We start from the raw sequence: 24994 nt of genomic DNA, 5'->3' as shown, positions 1-24994 counted from the left end.
CTTTTCACTAAACCTATCCTCTTGCAGAGATCTGAAGCAGGTTTAAAAAAGAAAGTTAGAACCACGCAGCCAAAGGCATGCAGAAAGTGGAACTCCATCACAAGTTTTCTGGTCTGATTTGTGCTAGCTCTGTTCCTATTTTCTAGGAAGGTACAAGAAGTCAAAGCCTTCACTGTTTTAACCAAAAAGCCAGCGAAAGAGAGAATTCTAAACAAAACTTAGCAGTTAAGTGCTTCCAAATAACTTTGCTAAAAATGTGAAGGAAAATAAAGCCCCCCCCCCCCCCCCCCAATATTACTGGGCCAAATCAGTGTCAGTATCAGAATGTAAAACCATGTTGGAATATAGTTCCATCATACCAACAGCGAAAAAAAAAATATGGATTTGTTAACTAGCAATCTGGCTTATATTTTCTGAAATCTGGTATCTCTGTCTGCCATGTAAACTTATTTGGATCAAACACCACAAATTTTGCAGATGGCATCATTTTCACTCATCCAGAAAGACTGCCAGTTAAGAAGTTTCAATGGCATCCAGCTCTTATTTTGAAAGTTCCTCAAAGCACCAGTTAGAGGCACCTGGAATTTTGGATGGCTTCAGGTGAGTCTGGAACAGTAAGAAGGAAACAGATTTCTGTTTTGCTTAAAAACAAAAATAGTGTCACACATCTAACTCCTGATTTTTCCCAGCCCCTGCAAATCCAAAATGAAAACCTGAGCACTACAATCGGGTGAGAAGCTAGTTTATTATTGTTATACTTTGCTCCTTTGGAATGATTCTCCCCTTAGAGAATATCATGCTGAAAAACATTATGTTCAAGTGGGTTTTAATACTCTTTAAAAATAGATTTAAGTGAGTTTTCATAACACATGCTGGAACACATTCAAGTCTACTAATGAGTTTCTTATATTGAGAAAGGTGAGGTGTGGTCTGGTCGTCTTAGGTACAAGACCTGGGAAATCTGAAACACAACCTGAAACCCACTACACAGCAACACTCTAATGCCATTCTGGGCAAGTCACCACCCTTGCTTTCATCTTACACACCTATAACCAAAGAGGGCAACCTTAGGTACCAAAAGATGTGGCTGAGCCTGCCATTTCACAGCAAGCTGCATCTTTGCCTTCTAAGTTTCATTTTCATACTGACTGCCCTTACCCTTACTGAAAGTCTCTATACCTGAAGAGATTTGGATTTTGACACAGATTAAATTTGTAATCTTTTCTAAACATGACATCAGAACAGCAAACCAAGTCACAATCAGCACCGCTCAGTACCCCAAACACCATTAATATTACAATTCTCTCTTCCACTTTGCAGCTGTATTGCATCCAACCCTTCCAAACTACTAAGGCAACTCCAAAATTTTATTTTTCTTGCATTGTATCATCAATTCACCTCTGCCACTTTTTCCTAACCAGCATAAAGGAACCAGATTAGACTGCATCAAATTTTTCAAGAAAGTGAGACAACCCCCCCCCCCTCCCCCAAGCCCTTAATGCATTAAAGACAGACTTCAAACCATTTTGCTAGGAAACTGGTGAAGACAACAGTAGCCAAACCATTGGGAAACTGGTTGAAGAAACTAAATATCTACAAGCCAGTTTTGCCCAGACCACTGAACAAGACATCTCTACTTGCTCTGACAGATGTTCTTAGGAGGAACCTGGACAAAAGGGTGGGCTTATTGGCGATTTTGTTGGACCTTTTCTGAGACTAACACCACAGATCACACTCTATTAAGGACTAGGTGATTGGTTGAAAAGACTAAACATAAGCATAAATACAATAAGGTAATATGAGTTTATCTTGTTGGGCAGACTGGATGGACCGTGCAGGTCTTTTTCTGCCGTCATCTACTATGTTATGTATGTATGTAAACATGGAAATGGGTAAATTGAATCCTAGTAATATGAACACAATACAGTATCAGAAATATAAACATTAAACAGCACATAACAACCATCATAAATGTGACAAAATTCAGCAGAGAACAAATGATACCACATAGAAAATGGAATTTTGTTGTACTGTGCCAAACTGTCCTTCTCAAGGTCTGCATACGGAGAAAGGGATTAGCATTCTGTGAGAAATGGTCTGCATGCTTTGTACACCAGTTCATGAAAGCACTTCCTGGCTGAGGGTAGTCTAATCCTTTTAGTAGCAACAAAGAAACAGTGTTTCATGATATCTAAATACTTTCTTTTCCATCAATGCTAGATATGTAGTGAGAAATCAGCCTCACCATATTTCTTAAATTCATAAAATAATCAAGTACTTCCAGACAGGTATGGAAAAATGATTTTTTTTTTTTTTTTAAGAACCAGTTCAGATTTTTTGGAACCAGAGAAATTTGTTTTCCTTTTTGAACTTTATTTTCTTGCATTTAGAATTTTTTTCCACTTTTGCTTTTTCAAGTCTTCTCCTATCCTTCCCATATATCTCTACCTTTCCAATGTATCTATATCCTCTGCTTCTCTCCCCACTTCCATTCCTCCAGCTTCTCTTATAACATCCTTGGACCAATTACCTTGCTCCTGCTGCAGTGGTAGTTTCCCAACCTTGAACCTTGCTGCAGTGCCAGCTCTCCCAACCCTGAAGCAGTGGCTGCTTGGATCCAGGTGGAGCTGCCAAACCTTCAGGATTGAATGCCTTGGACTCTCCTAGCCCTACTTCCCAGGCATCGGTTTATAAGACTTCAAAAAGCAGTTACTGTATAAATGCAATCATTTTCAATGTTCTTTCAGTACTAGCCGTTGAGCCCGTAAAAACGGGCTAGTAAAGGAAGGGGGGGGTTGAAAGCCCCCCCCCCCCCCCCGGATGGGTCGCCGCCGCCCCTCCCCCCCAGAGTCCCCTCCGCCACCCCTCCACCAGGGTACCTGGCTTCACTATTCAAACCGCCGGAACGCAGCACACAGCTCATCTGAGCTGCCGTCGGCCTTCCTTCTTCTCTGCGTGTGTTCCGCCCTCGTGTGACGTAACGTCAGCGAGGGCGGGACACAGGCAGGTAAGGAAGGCCAATGGCAGCTCAGATGAGCTGTGTGCTGTGTTCCGGCGGTTTGAATAGTGAAGCCAGGTACCTGGGCCAGGTGGAGGGTGGGTGGCGGCGGCGACTCTGGGTGGGTGGGGGGAGCGGTGGCAACGGCGGATCCCTCACTCGCAGGTGCGCAGGTTCCCTCTCTGTCACGCCCCTATCATCACGTATTGACGCGGGGGCGGGACAGAGAGGGTCTCTACTGCGCATTTGCAAGTGAGTACGCCTCTTGCCATTGCCATTTATATGTTTGATGTGCGCAACATATCACCACCTAGAAATTTCCCTTCAGTGCTCATTGAATTTTGATAATCTTGGAAATTAAGATACCTGTCAGCTTATGTCCATTTCACTGCTCTTTAAATTGTCCTTTATCCAACAATCAGAAAGTCAGAATACATGTTTATGTTTTGCAGCTTGTGAGACCCTCCATTTAAGAGTACTAACCAAAACAGCCTGCAGAGTTCTTACTTCAAGTCAGGCTCCCAAGCTTTTGTGTCTTATATGTAATAAGCACTTGCCATTCTTTAGATAAACCCATTCAAAGTGTAAAATCATTAGGAGGCAAAGATTGCAAGCAAAGATCTGACCAAAGTCAAGCCACAGAAATCTGGATACATGCTAGAAAACCATGTTTTTATTTTTCCAAGTTTTACCATTGTGATCCTTGGGCAAAGTCAGACCTTACAACAGCTGACTGCAATACCTGCCTCATCATCAAACAAGTTTCAAAACGGATAGGCATTTATAAAGATGCATATTATATATATATTCTTTTCACACATTTGGTTAACTGTTCTTATTCAAGGTAGAGTTATGTGGATGGCAATTTTTAAAATAGGGCTCCTAGGCATTTAGAGGTCCTTTTACTAAGGTGTGCCGAAAAATGGCCTGCACTGGTGTAGACCCCTGTATTGGACATGCACAGATCCATTTTTCAGCGCACCTGCAAAAAGGGCCGTTTTGGGGGGGGGGGGGCTGAAAATGGACGCGCAACAAGATGAAAATTGGTGCGTGTCCATTTTGTGCTTGAAACCTTTCCGCCACCCACTGACTTAAAGGACTCACACGTTAACCGTGCGATAATCGTCAGCGTGTGTACAATACCAATTACTGCCTGGTTAGCGCCATGTGCTGGAAAATAAACAAAATATTTTGCGGCATGCGTAGCGGACTGTCGTCAAAAATGACATTACTGCCTGGGCCACACGGTAGTTCAAAATTGTTATGTGTACACGCCTATGTGGCTTAGTAAAAGGCCCCTTAGGCCCCTATGCTGCGCTCTGAGGCCAGTTGTTTGCATGCATGACCCACAAAGAATATCTCTTTATCCTATCTTCATTACTCCTTCCCATGTTAACTTACATAGTCTCAAAGCCTTTTATCACTATGTTACATTACAGTTTGTAATATTCTTCACCTGAGAACACCTATAAATGCAGCACTATGTGAGCACATAAACTACTGTTTGATATATAATTACCTTATAATTGTAAAATTGCCTTCTGTACTGTGCCCTTCCATAACCCCCTGTCTCCACAACTTCTCCATACAATTTTGTTTGCTGAAGACCCTGCTGTAAGCACATCCTCCACTTAAATTGTATTGCTCAGTACTGGAATGTGCGACACAAACCAGTCATATGTAGATTTCCTGCTCTGAATACTCATCTCTGTGGACCCTGCAGATCTGAACCAATCCCAGTCTATTTTAAACACATACAGCAAATCATAAAACTGTGAACACTGATCCAGAACTTGTTAGGTCTCTCTCTTTGTACGATTATCATTCCAGTGAGATGTGACCTGCAATATAGGGCAAAGTTCTTCACTACATGCATCAGAGCAACTGAATCCCTCCATCAATGCTGGCTCAGTAAAAGCCAAGACGTTTCTCTCTTTAAAACAAAGTGTCTATACACATACATGCATATTCTTTAGCCATTGTCTTTTTATAATGTAATATCCCCATCACCATTTGTGTTAGGCTGTCCAAAAAAAGAGAAAGAAAACCCTATACACACACAGGCAACTGGAACGTATGAAGGCCTCAAACCTGAATACTACCAGAGCATACTGAGACTGAGCATCACACACTTGTATTCATGTGCCATCAGTTTTTATGCCTGTGCTAGAAAGGATTATTGCAGAACATGTATCTACGCAAGATAGATTGAACAAAAGGCCCAGCTGAAATCTAGAGCTTAATTATTGACTAAAAGAACAGGGCTGCTCCTACCAAGGATAAGCGATAAATTGCTTTTATTTACTGAACATATAGAATTACTGAAGCAGAAATCTAAACTCCAGGAAAACATACAACTATTTATTCTGGCACACTAACCAGAACTGCAAAAGAAAGGCAAAATTTACACACACACACACAACACATTTTTCATCCCACCTCACCTATCTTTTAGTATTTGGTCACACACAACCAAAACGTTAGCATAATCTTGTTGAAATGCAAGAGTTTAAGCAGGAAACACCTTAGAATGTTAGATACTTTCCATAATTATATTAATAATGCTCTAAAACAAGATTATAAATCTGGCACATTTTATTAGAGGGTTGCTGATGCACCATTTAAAAAGGTATACATAAAGCACACACACACCATCTAATAAAATGTGCCAGATTTATAATCTGTTTTAGAACATTATAAATTATGGAAAGTATCTAACATTCTAAGGTGTTTCCTACTTAAACTCGAAGTTCAACAAGATTATGCTCATGTTTTGGTTGTGTGTGACCCAATACTAAAAAATATGTAAGGTGGGGAGAAAAATGTGTTGTGTGTAAATATAAATAAATATATATCTCACACACACTAAGGCATTCTTTTTGTAAGTCACCCAGTCTCTTGTCCTCAGAGGTCCAGCTTATCTACCCCTAAGGGCAAAGCCTGGAATGGGGCTAAGGGCTGTAGCTTCATTTGCTGTTTTCCAGCACAGTGCCCTCTTGTGGCAGCCCTGATGGACTATTGTATCCAGAGCACTGGGGGTCGGGGGCTTTTACTAAGGTACACTAGCATTTTTAGTTCAAACTAAAAATCAGCTGGTTCTAAATGCCGAGATACCCCTAAGAATATAATGGGCATCGCAGCATTTAGCGCCAGATGATTTCTACCACAAGCTAAAAACAGTAGCGCACCTTAGTAAAAGGACCCCTAAGTGCATTACCCTAGTACCCACAGCACTGCACTGAAAGAGGTCACAGATGGATAAATATGTTCAGGACATGTTTTCTTCCATAAGGAATGCCTCAAAAGGCACTCTTCAAATGTAAAGGAAGGACCATGCCATCTATTTTTTCCCCATTTTTTTATTTATTGGTATTAACTGTCTTTATGAAGAGATTCACCTATGGTGCTATACAGCAAGTATAGCTTGACATAAAACCTTATGATTTTGTGTGTCTGAAATATGCACATTAAAACAGTACGATAGAATAATCCTAAACAAACATGTCAGCAGAGTACAAATGATGTGCCATAATAGGTAGCATGGAAGAACATTCATAACAGATATGATACTTAAATGTCAACAAAATATTAATCACACACCTTAAAAGGTAATGCATCAGAACATTCAGCAAAAGATGATGCTCACAATGTCAATAAGAAAACAGGCAGCCAAAACAGCTAGTGTAATTGAGACATCTAGACACACACAATTGGTAAGATGAAGTCATTAGGATAAATAGATGAGTGGCTAAACTGAAGGTAAATTCTACGTACTAGTCAATAAGATGTGTGGAACTGTCTTAGTTACAAGTTATGCAACAAAATAATCCAGATGTGCAGTGAGTGGAAAATCAGTAGATGAATGTATTTAAAAGGCTTGATCTAAGCACCAGGCTCTCTCCTGATTCCTTAAGTATTCTTTAGTTAAGAATAGCCCCTCTGTTTTTAGTTAACCTTCCCCATTACAATAAAATACAGAGAATGGTATATAGCCCATGGTTCTTGATTCAGCTCAGAATGAGTCTATTAAATAGTTTTCTCCTGTTTGTAAGGACTAGTTGGGTCAAGTAATTCAAGGGTTGAAGGCTGCTACTACTACTACTGTTCTTGATCCATGTCCTACATCTTGGGTCAAGATCACTGGCCTACAAAGCTGCTAAGCTTTTGCCTTTCTTTGTTACACAGTCTTGAGAAGGGAGAAATGTCTTCATTACTGAAGCAATTGAGTTTACAACCTATTCTGAAAAAAAAAAAAAATTGATCCCTTGGATCTAAATTCATATTGCCCAATTTCGAAGTCTATCATTTTTCGCTAAGCTTGATGAATGGATTGTTTATTTTCAATTGCTGGATTTTGTTGATCAGTACAATACACTAGAAGCTTCACACTGGATATGGAGTAGAAACCTTGTTGGTTTCCTTGTTTGACACCTTATGGAGGGGAATCTTCATATACAGCTTTTCTTTTTATAGACATTTCTGTAGCTTTGGATTGTGTGCATTGTTATGTATTGTTACCTAGGTTTCAGAGTTATGCGATTGAAACCAAGTCAACACAGTGCCACCAATCTTATCTGTTAAATGGGCGGCAGCAGGTTAGGATTGGTACCTCCTTTTCTGACTGGGTTGAGATATGTATCAAAGTGCCTCGGGGCTCATTTGTCTTCATTGCTTTCTAATCCATGTCAACATTTTTCACTCCTTTGATTTTTTTTTCCCCATTTGTATACAGATTGACATTATGTTGAATGTTCCTTTTGTGATTGAACAGGGATTAGATTCTGTTAAACTTACTGCCTGCTTTGATGCACTGAAGATGTGGATGGCTGCCCAGTGTCTGTTATTAACGTTAAGAAAATGGAGACTATATAAAAGTCTCCTTAAGGGAGGAACTGAAATGCTTATGATTCTATTAACCCTTCGCAATGTTCTGATCCACATTAAGAGGTGAAATATCTGGGGGGTCATTTTTAGATTGTCATTTCACACCTAGACCACTTATTTGGGTGGGGTTACTCAAGGCTATATCCTAAAAGCTACATATTTTGCAATAGGCTCACCCTCATTTGTCCTTTCGTGATCATCATAGGGTGTTGCAAGCCGCTGTTAATTTATACTAATATGAATTTTGTGGGTTTGTCAGCGACTACTTTACAAGCATTAGAGGTGATACAAATTCAGTGGCTAGGACTTTGTTTGGAGTAGTCATTTCTGTATGAGCCCATCCAGATTTTATAGAATTGTACTGGTTACCAGTTTGCTATCCAATTAGGTACAAAATTATGATTTTTAAATCACTACATGGGCTAGTTTCCCCTATGGTAGCCTCAATGTTGGTTTGGTACTCTTCCAATCACCCAATTCAAGTTTGTCTTCATTTTGTGATTCTACCTGTACAGGTGGTTCCTTCGCAGTATGAAAAGCAAGTCCCTTGAGAAATGCTTTATTCATGTGAGGTCTAAAATTTTAAAAAGCCCCTAGGCTCCTTAGGCCACATCATGTGCCAGAGCTTTCACAGTAGCCACGCTCATTTCTAAATCAGTTTTCATAGGCAGGTTAAGACTATGAACTAGTTTTATCTAATGTGTAGAATATTTTGTTTTTTTATTGCTGCTTTTATTTATTACCACCCACTCAGAACATGGTGGATGAGTGGGCTATAGAAGTTCAAGTAAACAAAGACTAATTTCAGAGCTTCCTTTCCACTGAAAAAGGCCCAACTCAAATACATTTATGCCTCAAAGACATGGAGACACGTAAATACGTTTCCTGCCTCTCCTGCAAAGTATACCCCATAAACTTTATGAAGAAGTCTGCTGACCATTTCAATAGCCATCCTCTGGACTGACTTTGGTTTACATCTTTTCAAAAGGTGCAGCCTCCATAATTCCCATAATACTCCAAATAAGCAGAGACTTGTACTGAGGAATTATCACTTCCTTCTCCTGTTGGATAGTCTTCTCTCTAAGGATCCAAGCAATTCTTCTGATTTGGCTACCATAAAAATCAGATAATCACCACCCAGGTCCCACTTCTCTCTTGTGTACCATGTTTAAGATATAATGTAAAAGGTAGAAATAAGATTTATTTATTTATTTAGCTGCATTTATATCCCACATTTTCCCACCTATTTGCAGGCTCAATGTGGCTTACAATATAATACAACTACAATCACATTGATGGAATAGAGAATCAGAGTATATATAACAGATAAGGTGCATAGGAATATTATGGCAATCATATTAACAGAGAAGAATTTCAGAATTATTGCTATTAAGGTTCACACGAAAATTATGTTAAGAAGTGGGTAAGTGGATAAGAACATAATATAACGATACTAGTAGAAAAGGCCCGTTTCAGGCAGAAATGAAACGGGCGCTAGCAAGGTCCCCCCTCCCCCAGTTCCAAACCCTCCCGTCACTCCCCCCCCCCAAGTTCCAGACCTCCCCTCCCGCTCCGAGTTCCAGACCCCACCTCCCTCCCTCCATTTTGTACCCCCCCTCGGAGTTCCTGACCCCCCGTGTCGCGACCCTCTGGAGCCCCCCCCTTCCCGCCGCCAAACCTCCCCAGCCGCCGTCCCGTATCTGTGCTGGCGGGGGACCCCAACCCCCGCCAGCCCGTCTTCCCAAATGCTTTTAAAAAGGAAGCGGGGCACCGCAGGCAGCCATCGGCTGTCAGCTGTGCATCTGCTCCTCTCCTCACCTTTGACGTCACTGCCCCTGGAGAACCCCGGAGGAGCGCACTGCGCAGCGACGTCAGAGATGAGGAGGAGGAGCGGATGCACAGCTGACAGCCGATAGCTGCCTGCGATGCCCCGCTTCCTTTTTAAAAGCATTTTTGCAGGGTTGTTTTTTTTTTGTGTCGGAAGGAAGGAGGGGGGGGTACCGGCGCTGAGCTCATGTAGGACAGAGAGGGGGGTTAGCGGTGGCGACCTGTTTTTGGGGGGGGGGAGGGTGGAGCAGTGGGTGTTGCGACCTCGGGGGGGGGAGGGGGGGGCGGTGGTAACTTGGGGGGTTTGTAGGGGTGAGGGGCGTTGACTTTGGGGGGCGTGAGCTGATGTAGGACAGAGGGGGGTGGCTCTTAATGGTGTAGATCGATGTCTGCCACGCCCTCGCGTCAAACGTGATGACGTCGAGGGCGGAGTGATGCGATTGGTTGAGTGCCATTGCTCCGCCCTCGACGTCATCACATTCGACGCGAGGGCAGGGCAAATACTCATGGGCAAATTTCAAACTACACCACCATAAATTTAGACCGTTGGGACTTGTGCAGGCTTCATTAGAACGTTGGGGTTGTGAATTATGTCTGGATGGGGCGTGGCCGAGGCCGGGTCTATGAGTGTGAGTGAGTGGTACTGACAGCCTAGCCTACCAACAGTACAGGGCTTCAGTGTTTCCCTGCCACACAGTGAGCTTCAGAACGTTGGAGGTGAGATTTATATAGATCAGGACAAGGTATAATTGTCAGTAATTAGGATAAATGGATAACATAACATAATGATATCAGGACAGGGTATGATTATCAGTAATTAGGGTGTAAATAAAATAGGCAAAATAAAAGAGTTCCAATATAAAATTGTGTGTGGTGTAGTTTAGGAGTCAGATCGTTATGAGGGATCCATTTTGTACGCTTTTTTTGAACACGTCTTCAGTAGTTTCCGGAAGGTCATCAAGTCACGTGTTTTTCTTATAGTGGTTGGTAATTCATTCCATCGTTGTGTACAGAATCAGTGTGTGAAATAGTAATCAAATCCCTAGTTTCCTTGGCTAGTCAGAATCAGATGTATAAATAAGTGGGTTACGAGCTAACCACCCTGTACAGTAGATCTGCACAACTCAGTTTTGGACCTTTTATATAAAGGCAGAATTTCCAAAGGTTTTGAGTTTGGCCTTCACCACAAAGAAAGCTGTGTATAAACTGTTTTGATCTGTCCCGACAGGCATGCTGCCATCCTATTTGATTGTAGAGTTCTTTTTCTATTTCATTTTTTGGCTGTACACCGTCTTGGCCTGTTTCAACAGTAAAGTGGTATAGAAAGTTCTAACAAACATCATGCTAAAATCAAAATGAAAATTTCAGAAGATCTACAAAGAAAATTTAGTTCAGGTTCATCAGGTTTACGAGACCATTTAACTCATATTTTAAAGTATCAAATTCCAAGAAAGGGTGACTTTTTTTTGGTGAGCCATGCTTACAAGTACCGTGGATAGCATGACCATTTACACTCTAAGCTACTGGGGGAAGGGGCTAACACCTGAAAAAGTGCTGTAAACCATCTCATACTAAATATGAGGTGGTCTTGGAAAATATACGTTTTAAAAACATTCCACTTCTCAAGGATTATTTATGAACTGATAAGCATCTGGCATTTGGATATCAGTACATTGCTTTATTCTTTATTTTTACATTGCCAGCAAATATCCAGAATCTACTAGAACATGATCAATATAGCCAAAACCTCACATACCTGGCTTAGGTGCGAGGTTCATTACTGTCATGCTATGCGCAAAAATAACCCATTTGGAGAAACTGCCCCCAAAACCAGTTACGCAGTGAATCTGGCATGCAATAAAGGTACATACACAGATTACTTGTGTTTATCTCTAGACAAAATCAATGGAAAAAAAGTATTAAACTTGTCTACTAAATAAACAGCAAGTAGGGATAAAGGAGATAGTCAGCCTAAAAGCATCCATTTCTGTGAAGTTTCACTGTACATGCCATCTTCCTTTACATAATTTTAGACTGGTCACTGCTGCATCAGGGTATGACACCAATTAACAATAAAAGATGGTTTATATGAACAGACCAGTTGCTAAATACTATGGGATAAGAGGTAAATTACCTGGATTTTCAGAACATTAATTCAGTAAATGAGATTCCGATTTATCTGATCAACCAGCTTCAATGCCATGAGTTTTTAACTTTGACAGAGTGGACCGTATCTTTCCAATTAATGTCAGACCATCTCAACAAATGAGTGCAGTGGAAAAAAACACACCTCTCTTACTGCCTCCTCCCCAAGAAAGGCTGGGGGTAGGGGGAATCTGGAGGTAGGATAGGTGGAAGTCCATTACACAATCATCATTCAAACAGGTGTGCATTACAGAAGAACCATATAAACCATACAAGGTACACTTTTTTTTTGCCATGTTTATGAAGGCAGAACTCATCAAACACTAGTCAAATGTACTGCAGATTATTCTTCTGGATTAAAAGTAAATTTGTCATTTTTACATCGACACTAAGGTAATTCTAAGCGATTTTCATGCATATGTATCAGTGTGCGCACATACAAGGCCTCTTATAAAGCCTACCTCACATCATGCAGAAGTATATTGAGTGCAATTAAGCACATACTTTTTTAAATCATTTATAATTTTTCATTTTACAAGGGTCACTTGCAAACAGTAATACAGAGATGACTGTACATTAATACAATATTAGAAGAAAATCTCAACTAGATAAATGAACTATATACAATCTTTCTCTTTCTTAGACCACAAAATAAATAGGGAGAGTGAAACAAGACAAGGAGATCAATTAAACAACAGTAAACAAAGAAAACGTGGTGTTAACCTATGTTAACCTAATTATCCCCAGTTATTATGTATCTGCATCATTATTCCACATTGATCGTCTGGTTGGCTTCTTCAGACCCAAGACTGTGTATAGCCAATTAATTTCGTTGGAAACATACTTATTGTCCAATATTAGTGGAAATAATACACCTGATTTCATTTTTTTCTCTTTTAAAACCAGAAATCATTTAACAATACAAACACTTGAATCTCTAATCCAATTCCCTCTGATTAAGGTAATCCCAGTTTCACAGGCTTCACTCCTTTTGAATTAATGTACTAAGAGGAATCATTTCAGAGGAAAAAACTTTAGGAGTCATACCAGGAACTCTGGGAAAACAACAATCTTGATATTAATCATCTGTAATAATATTCATTTTGTTCAAATTTTTCTGGTCGATTATCATTTTCAAAATCTTAACCGTTTCCTACTCCTGTAGAACTTCATTTGCTGTATCAATTTTTCATTCTCAAAGGATTCGATTCGATTATCCATGTGGCTCCCTAATAAGATTATATCTGAAGCAAAATTATTTACTATCACCGTTAGGTCCTGGAGCGCCTTCCAGATGATATTCAATGTAACCTCCACGGGAGCCAAAAACTCCAAGCTGATAGCTCTTACGGGTTTAGGAGTGGCACCGCCAACACGGGTTCAGCTGTAAACGACTTCCGTTTCAGCATACACTCCTAACTCACTCCTCCACTCCTTGGGACATGGTGGTTAAATGAATCAAGAGCAATGAAGCTGTTTCCAGGTCCAAGAGCATCGACGCTCCTTCGCCAGCGCTAATCAAAGGACTCATCAACCCAATCATCTGTGGGCAGCTCGTCACGCAGCGGTCCCACACTTGCTGCACAGGGGACAAAACGCTGGTCATCGGCAGCTGACCCCCCATTGTCCCCTTCCTCTCAGTTAAGGTAACTGCAAATGCAGAGAGGAAATTTCAAGTAAACAAAGACAGAACTTCAGAGGACAGCTGGGCCGTTGAGCGTACGAGCTTCAGGTCACCATCTTTCCACTCTCCCTAGTTTGAGACACTCTGTCTAGTTTCTCCTCAGAGGCGTGTCTGATATGGGTAAGCCTTCAGCACAGCCCTCTGAGTCATTGAAACACAGAAGCCCCTCCACTACTACAAGGTGGTGCCCCTTCGGAGGGGTAAGCACATACTTATATGTGATTTCAGAGTAGTTGTGTTCAGGGGATAGAGCTGAGAAAAATCAGTTTGTGTATATTTTAAAGTAAAGTGAAGAGGTAGCGGTGTTAGTCCACTTTTAAAGGTAATAAATAGAAATAAAACAAAACCTAGAAAAAATACGTTAGGCCAATAAAAAAGGGCATCATCTTATTTTCTTTTCTATTCTGTTTTGTTTTATTTCTATTTATTACCTGTATATTTTATAAAATAGGTGCAAACAGAAAGTAGTTTTTATACCTGTAGGTGTTAAAATGTTAGGGTATAAATGTCCACAGCTTTAACCTAACTACTATTCCTGCTAGTATTTTTATGAACACACATAGGCAACCCCACCTGTACAACTTTTACTGCCTACTCCACTCCCCTCCACCCCACCCCACAAACCATGAGAAACTATGATTTTCTTCAGTTCTCTGACTTCAAGTGCCAGTCAGTACTTGAAGTTCAGAATGCATTGATATTTCATAACTGGAGTATCTAGCCATGCTAGTTTGGTTAATGGCTCTGGAGGAGGAGGAACTGTGGTAAACTGGAAAAGTCATACAGTTCAAGACATCTCATCTACCACATAGCATGCACTGCCCATCCCTGCAGCTGCTCTTCCACTCCCTCCCATGTACATGGTTTACAAAAAGAGGCATGGGGGGGGGGGGGGGAGGGAGTAGGCAGCGGCAAGAGAACCACAGTACCCACAGCATGCTCTCACTGTGTGCTTATATTATTCCCACCACCCCTTAGCCCATGGCATCTTTACTTTAGCCCAGGGGTTTACAACAAATGCAAGCCACCTAAGTATATACAGAAACTTTCATTAACCAGAGTTTGGGGTTTTGTTTTGTTTTTAAATACTGTATTTCACACATATTTTCAGAATAGCCACTCTGGCAGTTTGTTTCCATCATTTTAAATTTAATTTTTTACTTATCACATTTCAGGTTCAAACAACACAATGTTGCAGCCCTCTAAGGCTAGTACACAGGGCCCTCTGTATATAAAAAGTTGCCCACCCCTGCTCTAGCCAGTATAAAAGGAAAATGTGAATTGGGAGGCGAAAGCTAGAGCAAGGCAACTGCTCTTAAGGGAGAAAACTCAGGACGAATGAAGACTCCTGAAGAACAGTTATGTACACCTGGAATACAGTTCAACAAACTGTATAGCACCCATCAGAACCATGACCTTTCAACAGGCAGAGAGACTTTCTGAAATGTAGTTCCTCCTACATTTTTTACCTGTCATGCTGGACAGGTAAAAAAAAAAAAAAAAAAAAAAACAGGAGTCAGCAATGAGCACTAACTGGACTAGATTTCCCAGGAAGTTATAAGGAAATAGGGAAGAATGTTTAAGTGAGTCCTGATTTCAAGGTATATCTCAGACTACATACAAACAATGCAGGCTATACAAAATACCTTTACAAAAATATGATTTTCCATGGTATGTGGGGTACATACACAAAAATATGGTGATCTTCTTTTCATGAAACACATATATGCCTTTTGTAAGAAATATGCAAACGTTTAATATTTTTGTAGCTATTAAAGAATCATCACTGATTGGATTTAAACACCCCTCATCTAAAATCATGACACAAGCAATTATTTGGGCTGGAGACCAGCACCCCCTACAGCTACAAACAGCAATGTTTTATTACAAGACAAGAGAATTAGATTGCACTTCATGCAAAGTTATCAATGAGATCTGGTCCAGTTTTCAGAATATCTACAATGATTATGCATGATATAGGCCCACATACAATGGAAACAGTGCATTGACCAAGTCTCTCATGTAAATTCACTGTAGAAATCCTAAAAATCAAACTGGCTGGTTGAGAACCACTAACTGGACTACATCAAAATTCAGCTCAGGTTTGGCTAGTATACTAAAAAGACACAGGATAATTCTTTTAAAAGATGTTTCTATTCCATACCCATGGCTAACTCTTGAAACTTCAGCTCTACACTTATCCTGTAGAGTGGCATGCTACCATTAGTAATGTTTGATAGTTTTGCTCCTGTTCTCATAAATATTACACAGCTACTTAATTGAACATAGAAGGTTTAGGGTAAAGATTTTTTTTTAAGCTGTTTAGTCACCAGTATAAACACCCTGATGAGCCCCTTTGGATCTACCCACTAACCCCTTTGGCTCCTGTGCCTAAATTATCCCTTCCTTCCCACCCCCACTGATCACCTCCCACAACATAGCTGCAAGCTTCCTGGGCTGGTCAATAGCATTTCAAAACTGTGTGGGAAATTGTGCACCACACTAGGAAATGGAAACCTTGAAGTCAGCTGCAGGCTGACTCAGCTGACTCAAGGGGTTCCTTGACTCATGCCACAAAAATATTAAGATTTCTTCCCATTTAAACATTTAGGGCCAAATATTCAGACCTACAAGAACAACAAGAAAAACACCACACTTTTTGGGGTGGCTATCAGTGGATTTTCTATGGCACTAGCCATACAATAAAATGGTTTTCACGCCTAATGCTAAAAGGTCATTACTACACTAAACACATGATGCAGTCCCTGCTTGACAGAGCTTACGACCTAATCAAGACAAACAAGACAAATAAGGGACAAGAAAATTAGTTATGGTGGGAATGGTTAAAACACAGTAACATAGTAGATGAGGGCAGAAAAAGACCTGCACAGTCCATCCAGTCTGCCCAAAAAGATAAACTCATATGTGCTACTTTTTGTGTATACCTTACCTTGATTTGTATCTGTCATTGTCAGGACACAGACCGTATAAGTCTGCCCAGTACTAGCCCCACCTCCCAAACACCAGCCCCGCCTTCCCCTACCGGCTCTGCCACCCAATGGGTACTTAAGTGAATAAATAGGAGCTAAGAGTTAAAAACGGATTCAAAAATGAGGCCATTAGCCTAGACTTGATGTACTGACTCAGGAAGTGTATTCCAGGCATCCCTAATGAATATGAATAAAGGAGATTTGTATACCTACTACTTCCTTGCATGTAGATCTCCTTTATGCATATTCATTAGCAATACCCTGAAAACCTGACCTGTTCATGGCCCTCAAGGAGTGGAGGAGTGGCCTAGTGGTTAGGGTGGTGGACTTTGGTCCTGGGGAACTGAGTTCAATTCCCACTTCAGGCACAGGCAAGCTCCTTGTGACTCTGGGCAAGTCACTTAACCCTCCATTGCCCCATGTAAGCCGCATTGAGCCTGCCATGAGTGGGAAAGCGCGGGGTACAAATGTAACAACAAAAAAATATATATATCAGGGGTATGCTTCAAGCAAAAATCCCTAACACTGCCTCAGTGGCATCTGGATAACACCAAGACAGATTTAGGGTAGATTAAACAACTACATGGATAGTGGCAATACTCAGCCACTATCTGTATAAACAGGTTAATTTAAGTCTGCAGAGAAGAAGTTCTAAATTAAGCTGCCAAGTTATAGATATAGGGCTAGAGTCAGTAAATGGCACTCAAAAATCAGTGCTCAAAATGCTATTCTATAATGGGCATTGAAAGATGAGTGCCTAAGACAGCTCTAAGTTCAGTAACATTAGTGGGCAGGCAAAATTTAGAAATATGAGACAGGGTTTCAGAACCAAGAGTTCGCTGCTGGGCACCAATTTCGTGGCCCAGGAATGTAACCTTAGGCTGTGCAACCTTTAGTTTTTTTCTATTCACCTTATAACCTTTAACAGAACACTATAAGGTAATTTGATTTTGAGGGGTCACTGAGCTGCCACCCCCTCCCAAAAAAAATGAAACAAAAAACCTACTGAACACTGTAGCAATATTCATGTGGTACTAATATCTAAAACCAAACATACTTGTGTTTAATGGCTTTAACTTGTTTTCGCTAATTTCTTCATGACACCAACAAAAAAAAACAGAAAGCATCTGTTTACCTACACAGCAAACTGTGGCTTCAGTCTACACCACTGGTAAACCAAAGGGGCAAAAGGTAGCATTTTCAGAGTCAATTTGAACTTTGATCCCTCTGCTCAGGCTATTTATGATGGCTACTAAAACTGCCATCAAAGTTCACACTAATTGCCATGTGCTGGCTGGAGTCCCAAAAGGCCTGTTACAGTCTCAAGAAAAGAAGTCATTAAGTGTAAGAGCCAGATGCATTAAAGTCCTTGGTAATTCCCGTTCCCTATCGATTCCATAGCGAATCGGTAGGGAACGGGAATGCATCAACGATAGGGAATGCAAATGAGCTACTCATTGTAGCTCACTTGCATTCGCTATTTTCCTCAGTTGCCAGTCGGAGAATCGGGACATCCCTTTCGATTATGCACCTCTTCCTGGTCTCTTCAGCCAATCAAAGCACGTTTAGCTGGCTGGTGTCAGCTAAACGCGCTCTGATTGGCTGAAGAGACCAGGAAGAGGTGCATAAACGAAAGGGACGTCCTGATTCTCCAGCAACCGAGGAAAATAGAAAAATTTTGCTGTGGAGTGGTAAGTGGCGCGGCGAAGACAAAATAGAAAGGGGGGAAAAACCCGCCTCAGTCACGAGCGCCAGCAGAGCGAAAAACGGAGAAAAAAAAAAAAAAAGACGTCCCTCACAAGCGCAGGGAGAGTACGTCCATAAAGGACACCCCTCACATGCGCTTGCTGCTTTTTTTTTTTCTTTTTTACCTTTTTTGGGGGGCCCTTTTCCTTTCCGATTCCCTCACGAGAGGTGCAGACCTCCCGTTAGGGTTCCTACGGTAAGGGAATCGGAAAAACGGTAGTGCATCTCATTATAATGGGCTGCAACGGTAGTGCAGCTCATTATAATAGCTTTTGAATAATTTGCATTCCATTTTCGTTGCCTGCTACCGTGACAGGGAAAATGCTCTTAGTGCATGCCCCCAGTAAACTACTTGCGTTTTAAACTGCCTGGAACCAGTTTAAAATGCAAGTTGTGGGCTCGTTAGGTTTAGTGCATCTGGCCCTAAGAGTTTGTGATAGCTTGCCTACCTCCCAAAAAAAGGAACTGATGGGCGAAACACATCCAAGTTGTAAGATGGAAATATCCATCCACAGGTCACTGACCTGAGATGTTTATACATACCTGTTAACATTTCACAAATGACCAACAGTAATGATAAACATTTCACTTGATGGCCAAACTTGGAGGATTCCTAATTACATTTCACATTAAACAAACTTAGGGACAAGATGTAGTAAAACCTGCCACCCCCCCCCCCCCCCCCCCAATAAAAAGTACATAGTTTTTTCTACATCCTTTAGGGCACAAACATTCTCCACACCATAGATACTAAAGGGGGGGGGGGGACCCTCTAACAGCACTGTACTGGGCACACTAATGTTGTGCTTCAGCAGTCTCAGTGGATAAAAAGATAAATTGACCACACATACAAAAAATATATATATGATTCAAAGTTTTAGTGAATTAACTACTTTTCATATATTAAATCACTCAAGAACATTAGCTGCATGTAGGATCTACTGTAACACATGAAAGATTATACAGCCCATCCCCTCACCCGAGTAACCCTGCTATACAAGGAACAGTTAAAACATTAGCCAGACAAATCCTCCCCTTCCTCTATCACCCTCTATTTTTCAACTGAATGGTGTAATGTTGCCATCACATTCTACAGGTGCTGAATACACACCTTCCTGTCTGGGTATATTCATGCTTCCAGTGACAAGTACAAAAAGGAAAGTACTAAACAGGAAGGGGGGAGGGGGAAAGAAGACTGCATTGCACACCACCAAATCCACTTTTGAACATATTATACTGCTAGAAGTGCTACAGCAAGGTCAAGCTCACACAGGGTCCAGTCAATCACAGCTACTAGTCTCCATACTGTACAAAGAGTTAGCATTTTCTAAATTTAATATGAAAAGTTCTGCAGGAAAATAAGGTGTGGTTTTTGACTCATTAGCCAAACACAATAGTTTTAAAATCAGGCAAAAATTCAGCTCAAAATATATACAGTGATCACTAGAGACAACACTGCCTTTAACAAATATTCATAAAGAAAGGCTGAGAGAAGACTATCCATGTGATTCTTGCCAGTAACAAATCCCAAATTAGGAATTCTGCTATATGTAATCTAACACTATACTAGAGGAAGCAGCTTCACAAGCAACTGATTCCACCTCCTTGAAACTGAAGATAAAGTGCAATAGATCTAAGGCAGTGCAACAATAGGATTTCAACCAAAGCACAAAGGCACCAAGAGAAAAAGCATTATGCATGCGTTCAGCCATTTTCCTTCCCACTTCCTCACATCCAGAAGACAGCAAGAAAACTCCCATCCCTGCCTCCTCCTACTCACGTCTGCAGCAAAAGCTGTAATTTTTAGCTTGTGACATCATAATACATGCAAATGTTTTAGCCTGCAGAGAGAAAATTAAATGACTTTACAACCTAGGGGGTTATAGGCAGATGGTAACAGAAAAGCTCTTTCAACATTCACAAGCAGTAATTTTGTTCCAACACACACATGGGTTAACCTGACTTTAGAGTTCTGGACAAACTGTATAAGAACTACAATGTTTGGTCACATCAGGACAGACAAAACATGTTTCTTAGTTTAATAACTAAACAATCAAGATCAATTACATGGGTTTCAAAAGCCATAAAGGTGCAAATTTTGTTCAAACTACAAAATGCAATGACTTTATGCTTTCAGGTGCCTGTTCTAAATCTGTATGTACAAATAGGGACACAAATGAAATTACAAAACTAATCTAGCCCTAATACTTTCCCCAGATGCATAATACATATTAGCTGGACTAGATACTATGGGGCCCTTTTACTAAGCCGCATAGGATCCTAAGCGCGCCCAATGTGTGTCAATTTTAAGTTACCACCCAGCTACCGTGTGGCCAATGCAGTAATTTCATTTTTGACACACGTCTGCTTGGTGCGCCGGAACATATTTTCATTTTCTGGTGTGCGGGCAGTGATTGTCATTCTACACATGTAGACCATTGCTGCCCGGTTACCATACGAGACCTTACTGCTAGGTCAATGGCTGGCGGTAAGGTTCAGACCCAAAATGGATGCGTGGCAATTTTCATTTTGCCACACGTCCATTTTCAATAAAAATTTTAAAAAGGCATTTTTTTTTTTTACAGGTGCACTGAAAAATGATTCTACACGTACCCAAAACATGCATCTACCCTATTGCAGGCCATTTTTCAGCACACCTTTGTAAAAGGGCCCTGCAGTTCACTATGGGCAGTCACTGTGGAATTCTTTCCATGCATATTAAGTTGAATATTTAATGTAGTCATCTACCTTCTATAAATATTCTTTATTTCTTATATTTTTATGCTGTTCATTTAATAATTGTGCCAAACATCATAAATATTGGAGACATTTTCATTTAACAGTACATCTACAAAAAGGTTCTGTTCACAAACCGTTTTAAACTCATATTTGCAGTTTCTGTCAAAAGAATATTTTATACACCCTTTTCTAAACTCATATTTGCAGTTTCTGTCAAAAGAATATTTTATACACCCTCTTCTAAACACAACAGCATGATCCTCAAGGTATTTCTACTGCTAGCTGAGCCTGATTCCACCCACTGTCTAAACAGCTCTTTGAATTGGAACTACCCTTACAGTTTTACACTTCTGCTCCTCACAGGCTTCAGCAGGCCTCATTTAGAAGTCACAATTTTAAGCTGTATCTATATTTCTGAGAACCTCACTCTGGTGCCTCTCCTGTAAATGCTTTTTTTCTTTTCTAGAGAGGTGGGAGAGGATCTTTAAAAGCAACTGATTGTACTTTATGAGTAATGAATGGGAAGTAAAAAATTACTCAGAATATGCCTGTTCAAATATTGCACTGATGGTGGAGGGTAGGAATAAGATCAAGATTTGTTGACTGGGAAAGACAGAAAGAAAACAACCTGGATTCAAAAACAACTCTTGAAAACTGAAATTGGGGGGGGGGGGGGGGGGGGTAAATGACTTGTCTGAGGTCACAGAGCCAGAAGCAAAGGGCACTGAACTTCTGACCTAGGAGATCTCCTGATCACTCTAACCCCTAAACAGCTCATCTTCCCTCTACAAAAGCTAGGGGCTTTTGTTTGATGTATTCTTTTTTTTCCCCCTGGTTAATGACAAAAGTTATAGTTACCATTAAAATGAAGTTAATTTCAAACACTTGAAAACATTTATAAAGAAATAAGCAAGGCAAGCTTAAAATAGGACATGCACTGTTTTAGCTGTGTGTGTGTGTGTGGGGGGGGGGGTGTGCCCCAAAGGCACCAAGGAAACCTTCAATGGTCTCCAAGATCTATCTCTTTCTTCACACCAACCCTCACCAACATTACTCAATGCTCCCACCCTCTTTGCAGTGCATAAAAAGTTACTATTTTCTTTCACAGCTAGTTCTAGAGGCCTCCTCTGTTACTGGAGGTAGTAAAAGATTGGGTGTTTGTCTCCTAGAGAAGATTGCATCTTTTATTTATTGCCCCTTGGCATTATTTTCACAGTGAATTCCTGGCTTAAATGCAATCAGCCAAGAAACCCTCCCTGTGTGTGCTCCTGTCATTCCTCATTGCTTGCAAGCATAGTCAAGCACAAACCCAAAAAAAAGAAAAAGAAAAAAAAAACATGCTCCACCACTGCCAACAAAAGAAAGATGCAAAATAAAAAAGCAATTTTCATTTGCCACTACTGGGAATCAAAGATATGTCTGAGCCTTTTGAAACCGACAGAAAATCCAAAGTAAACCTACAAGAATGTTAATGAGATCAAAAAGGGGTTAGATGGCCTCAAAGCAGAATCCCCCCTCCCCCAGGCAAAGGAGAAAGGCACAGAGCCCAGATAAAGCAACACTGCCTAGCTTCAGAAAATAAATGATCATGCAGAAAATCACGTTTGCGGATTGCATTAGAATTCAAATGAACCGCAGACAGGATTAAAACACATTTTGATCTCTCTCCAAAAGAGGGGGAAAATTTGCAAAAGAAAAATAAATAAAAAGCAACTAAACAAATGTGTGAAAGGCAACATAACCCATGAGGCCATTTGGTGCCAAGAGGAGACTTATCAATCCTAAAAGGTTTCAGGGGATGAGAAGGAAGACAAATGGAATCAGATCTTTTCCTTCATCCTCACTGCCTGGATCATCCTTTTCAGAGGAAGTGAGACAGTATGCCACAGCAGCAAACCACAACCCGTCCTCCTCCCTCAGCTGCAACGTTTTTATTTTTTAAATTTGTTTTTTTTTTTTATTATTTTCAAAAAGAAAAATAGCCAAGGTCTGTTGCGCAAAACCGTGCGCTGCAGCTTTAAATCGCCAGCCTTCCTGCCTTTGTCAAACCTTTCCTACTTAACGAGCACTGAAAAGAACTAAAAAGCCTCTTTTGTATGGCTTCCTTTCGGAGGGTGACAGAAAACTGAAAAGACACAAATAAACATGAAAATGAGAACAAAGTGCCAGCTTCTCAATGGGAATGCCTGACGGCTATTTGATATGCGCAATTGGCAAACAGCAGCTAAATAAGAGGAGCTCGAGCCCTGCTTCCAGCAAGAAACCTCACCCGCAGAAGTTTTTATTATAAAATTAAACAAATGCCAAAGCCCTGACATTGCTTCTCACGCTACTTGCTTCAGAGGCAATGGGAATGGATAGGAGGGAGAGCTCCCTAGGACACAGCTGAGCAGAAAATGAAAGCACTCCCCCCCTCTCTTTCCGCCTCACAGGCGGGGAACAATTGGAAATATTGCTGATGAGAATAAAGCAAATTTGGGGCGGGGGAGGGAAGAACGCACAACAGAAATAATAAGAACTGACCTGGGAAGGGGTGGGCTTCCCACAACCGCTGACGTCCGGAGGGGGGGAGTAGCATTACCTCCCCCCCCCCCCCCAGGAGAGGAGCAGCAGCATAAAAGGTAGGCATCGCCCCCTCCCCCAACCCAAAGATACCCTGTCGGGCCGGGCTGGGACAGGAAGAGCCCCACTGTACTCCGATCCGGCTTTCAAAAACAAAATAAAATCATAAAATCCGGAGGGGGGGGGGGGAAGTATAATCCAGGGGCTTACAACGGGAAGCAAACAGGAAACCGCTCACACACTCACAGCCATACGTTCGTATATAATATAGATAAGTATGCGCTGCATTGTCTGCCTGCAGATCCCCCTCCTCCTCCTCCTCGCTGTGCCCTTTAAATTCCTGCCTTTGTTCAGCCACCGAAATCTCATTAATTTCCTCTCGCTTCTCTCTCTTCCCCCTCCACCACCTCCTCCCGGGGCCCCTCCCTAGCCGTGGGTCTTTGCTAGAGAATCCGGTCGCGAATTACCCACCCCTCCGTGTTATTGTTTTCTCAGCTGCCCTCTTATTTCCGCCCCCCTTCTCACGTCGGTGCCTCCCGAGGACTCACCGACTTGCAGGACGTTGTCCACGCAGCCGCTTTCCAGAAGAGCGATGCCCCTTCTGAAGGGCAGTCGAGTCTCGTCGTTACTCTCCGCGGCGCCGCCACCTCCTCCTCCAGCTGCGGCCACCGCCGCCGTAGCTGCCGCCGCAGCCGCCGCCGCCGCCGCAGCTGCTGTACCGGAGCCCCCTGCCGCAGCCGCCGCTGCCACCGCTGCGATAGTCCCCGGCCCAGCGGCGGCACTCTCCTCGCCGCCCGTGTTGAAGGACGAGTACATGCAGATCTCCCTCTCACTGCGGGGGAAGGACCAGTACACGATCCTGCGCTGCACCGGCTCTGGGATGCGCTCGAAGCGCTCCTCCACCCGCTGGAACGGCCACTTCTCCGCCACCTTGCGAGCCGCGATGTCCAGCAGCGACTCGGGGCTCTGCATTTTACCGCCGGACCCAAGAGCCGAGCCTGACGCGCCACACGCCGCTCCCCCCACCCGCTGGCCCGGCCTACAAGCCGAGCCGTAGCCGGGTCTGCAGCAGAGCCGCTTAGCGGGAGGCTGCTGACCGCGCTCCGCCATGATCGCACCGCTTCTAGCTAGGCGGCGGAAGTGGCTGCACCAGATAAACTGGACAAGCAGGAAGCTTCGGCGCTGGGGAAGGGAAAGGAAGGGGGAGGAGGTGGGGCAAGGGCGGAGGAGGGGCGTGTGCGCGTGAGACGGTACAGAAAAGCGCATGCGTGCGCGGGCCTGAGAAGTGAGGGGCGCTCGTGGGAGCTGGGTGGGGAAAAGCACGCATGCCAGAGAGCGCGCGCGGCGAGCTTCCCAGACCAACCGGAGAGCTCGTAGGTGTAAGAGTTGTCGAACCTTGTAGGGAAGTGTTGGGGCGTT

The 24994-nt window shown here is 42.1% G+C and overlaps 1 protein-coding gene across 1 annotated transcript in view; it reads right to left on the bottom strand.

The window, feature by feature from the left end:
- The window catches only part of ZSWIM6 (zinc finger SWIM-type containing 6), a 338014-nt gene extending 313290 nt beyond the window's left edge, over positions 1-24724 (bottom strand). Inside the window, exon 1 of the mRNA XM_030193168.1 lies at positions 24124-24724. Within this exon, the coding sequence (XP_030049028.1) occupies positions 24124-24685 (562 nt within the window). The 5' untranslated portion in view covers positions 24686-24724. The remainder of the gene's footprint in view (positions 1-24123) is intronic.
- Between the last annotated feature and the right edge of the window lie 270 nt (positions 24725-24994).

This window comes from Microcaecilia unicolor, chromosome 2 (assembly GCF_901765095.1).
Source record: "Microcaecilia unicolor chromosome 2, aMicUni1.1, whole genome shotgun sequence".
Classification (NCBI taxonomy): Eukaryota; Metazoa; Chordata; class Amphibia; order Gymnophiona; family Siphonopidae; genus Microcaecilia; species Microcaecilia unicolor.
The sequence above is the reverse complement of the archived record's forward strand: the minus strand, read 5'-3'. Positions and strand labels throughout refer to the sequence as shown.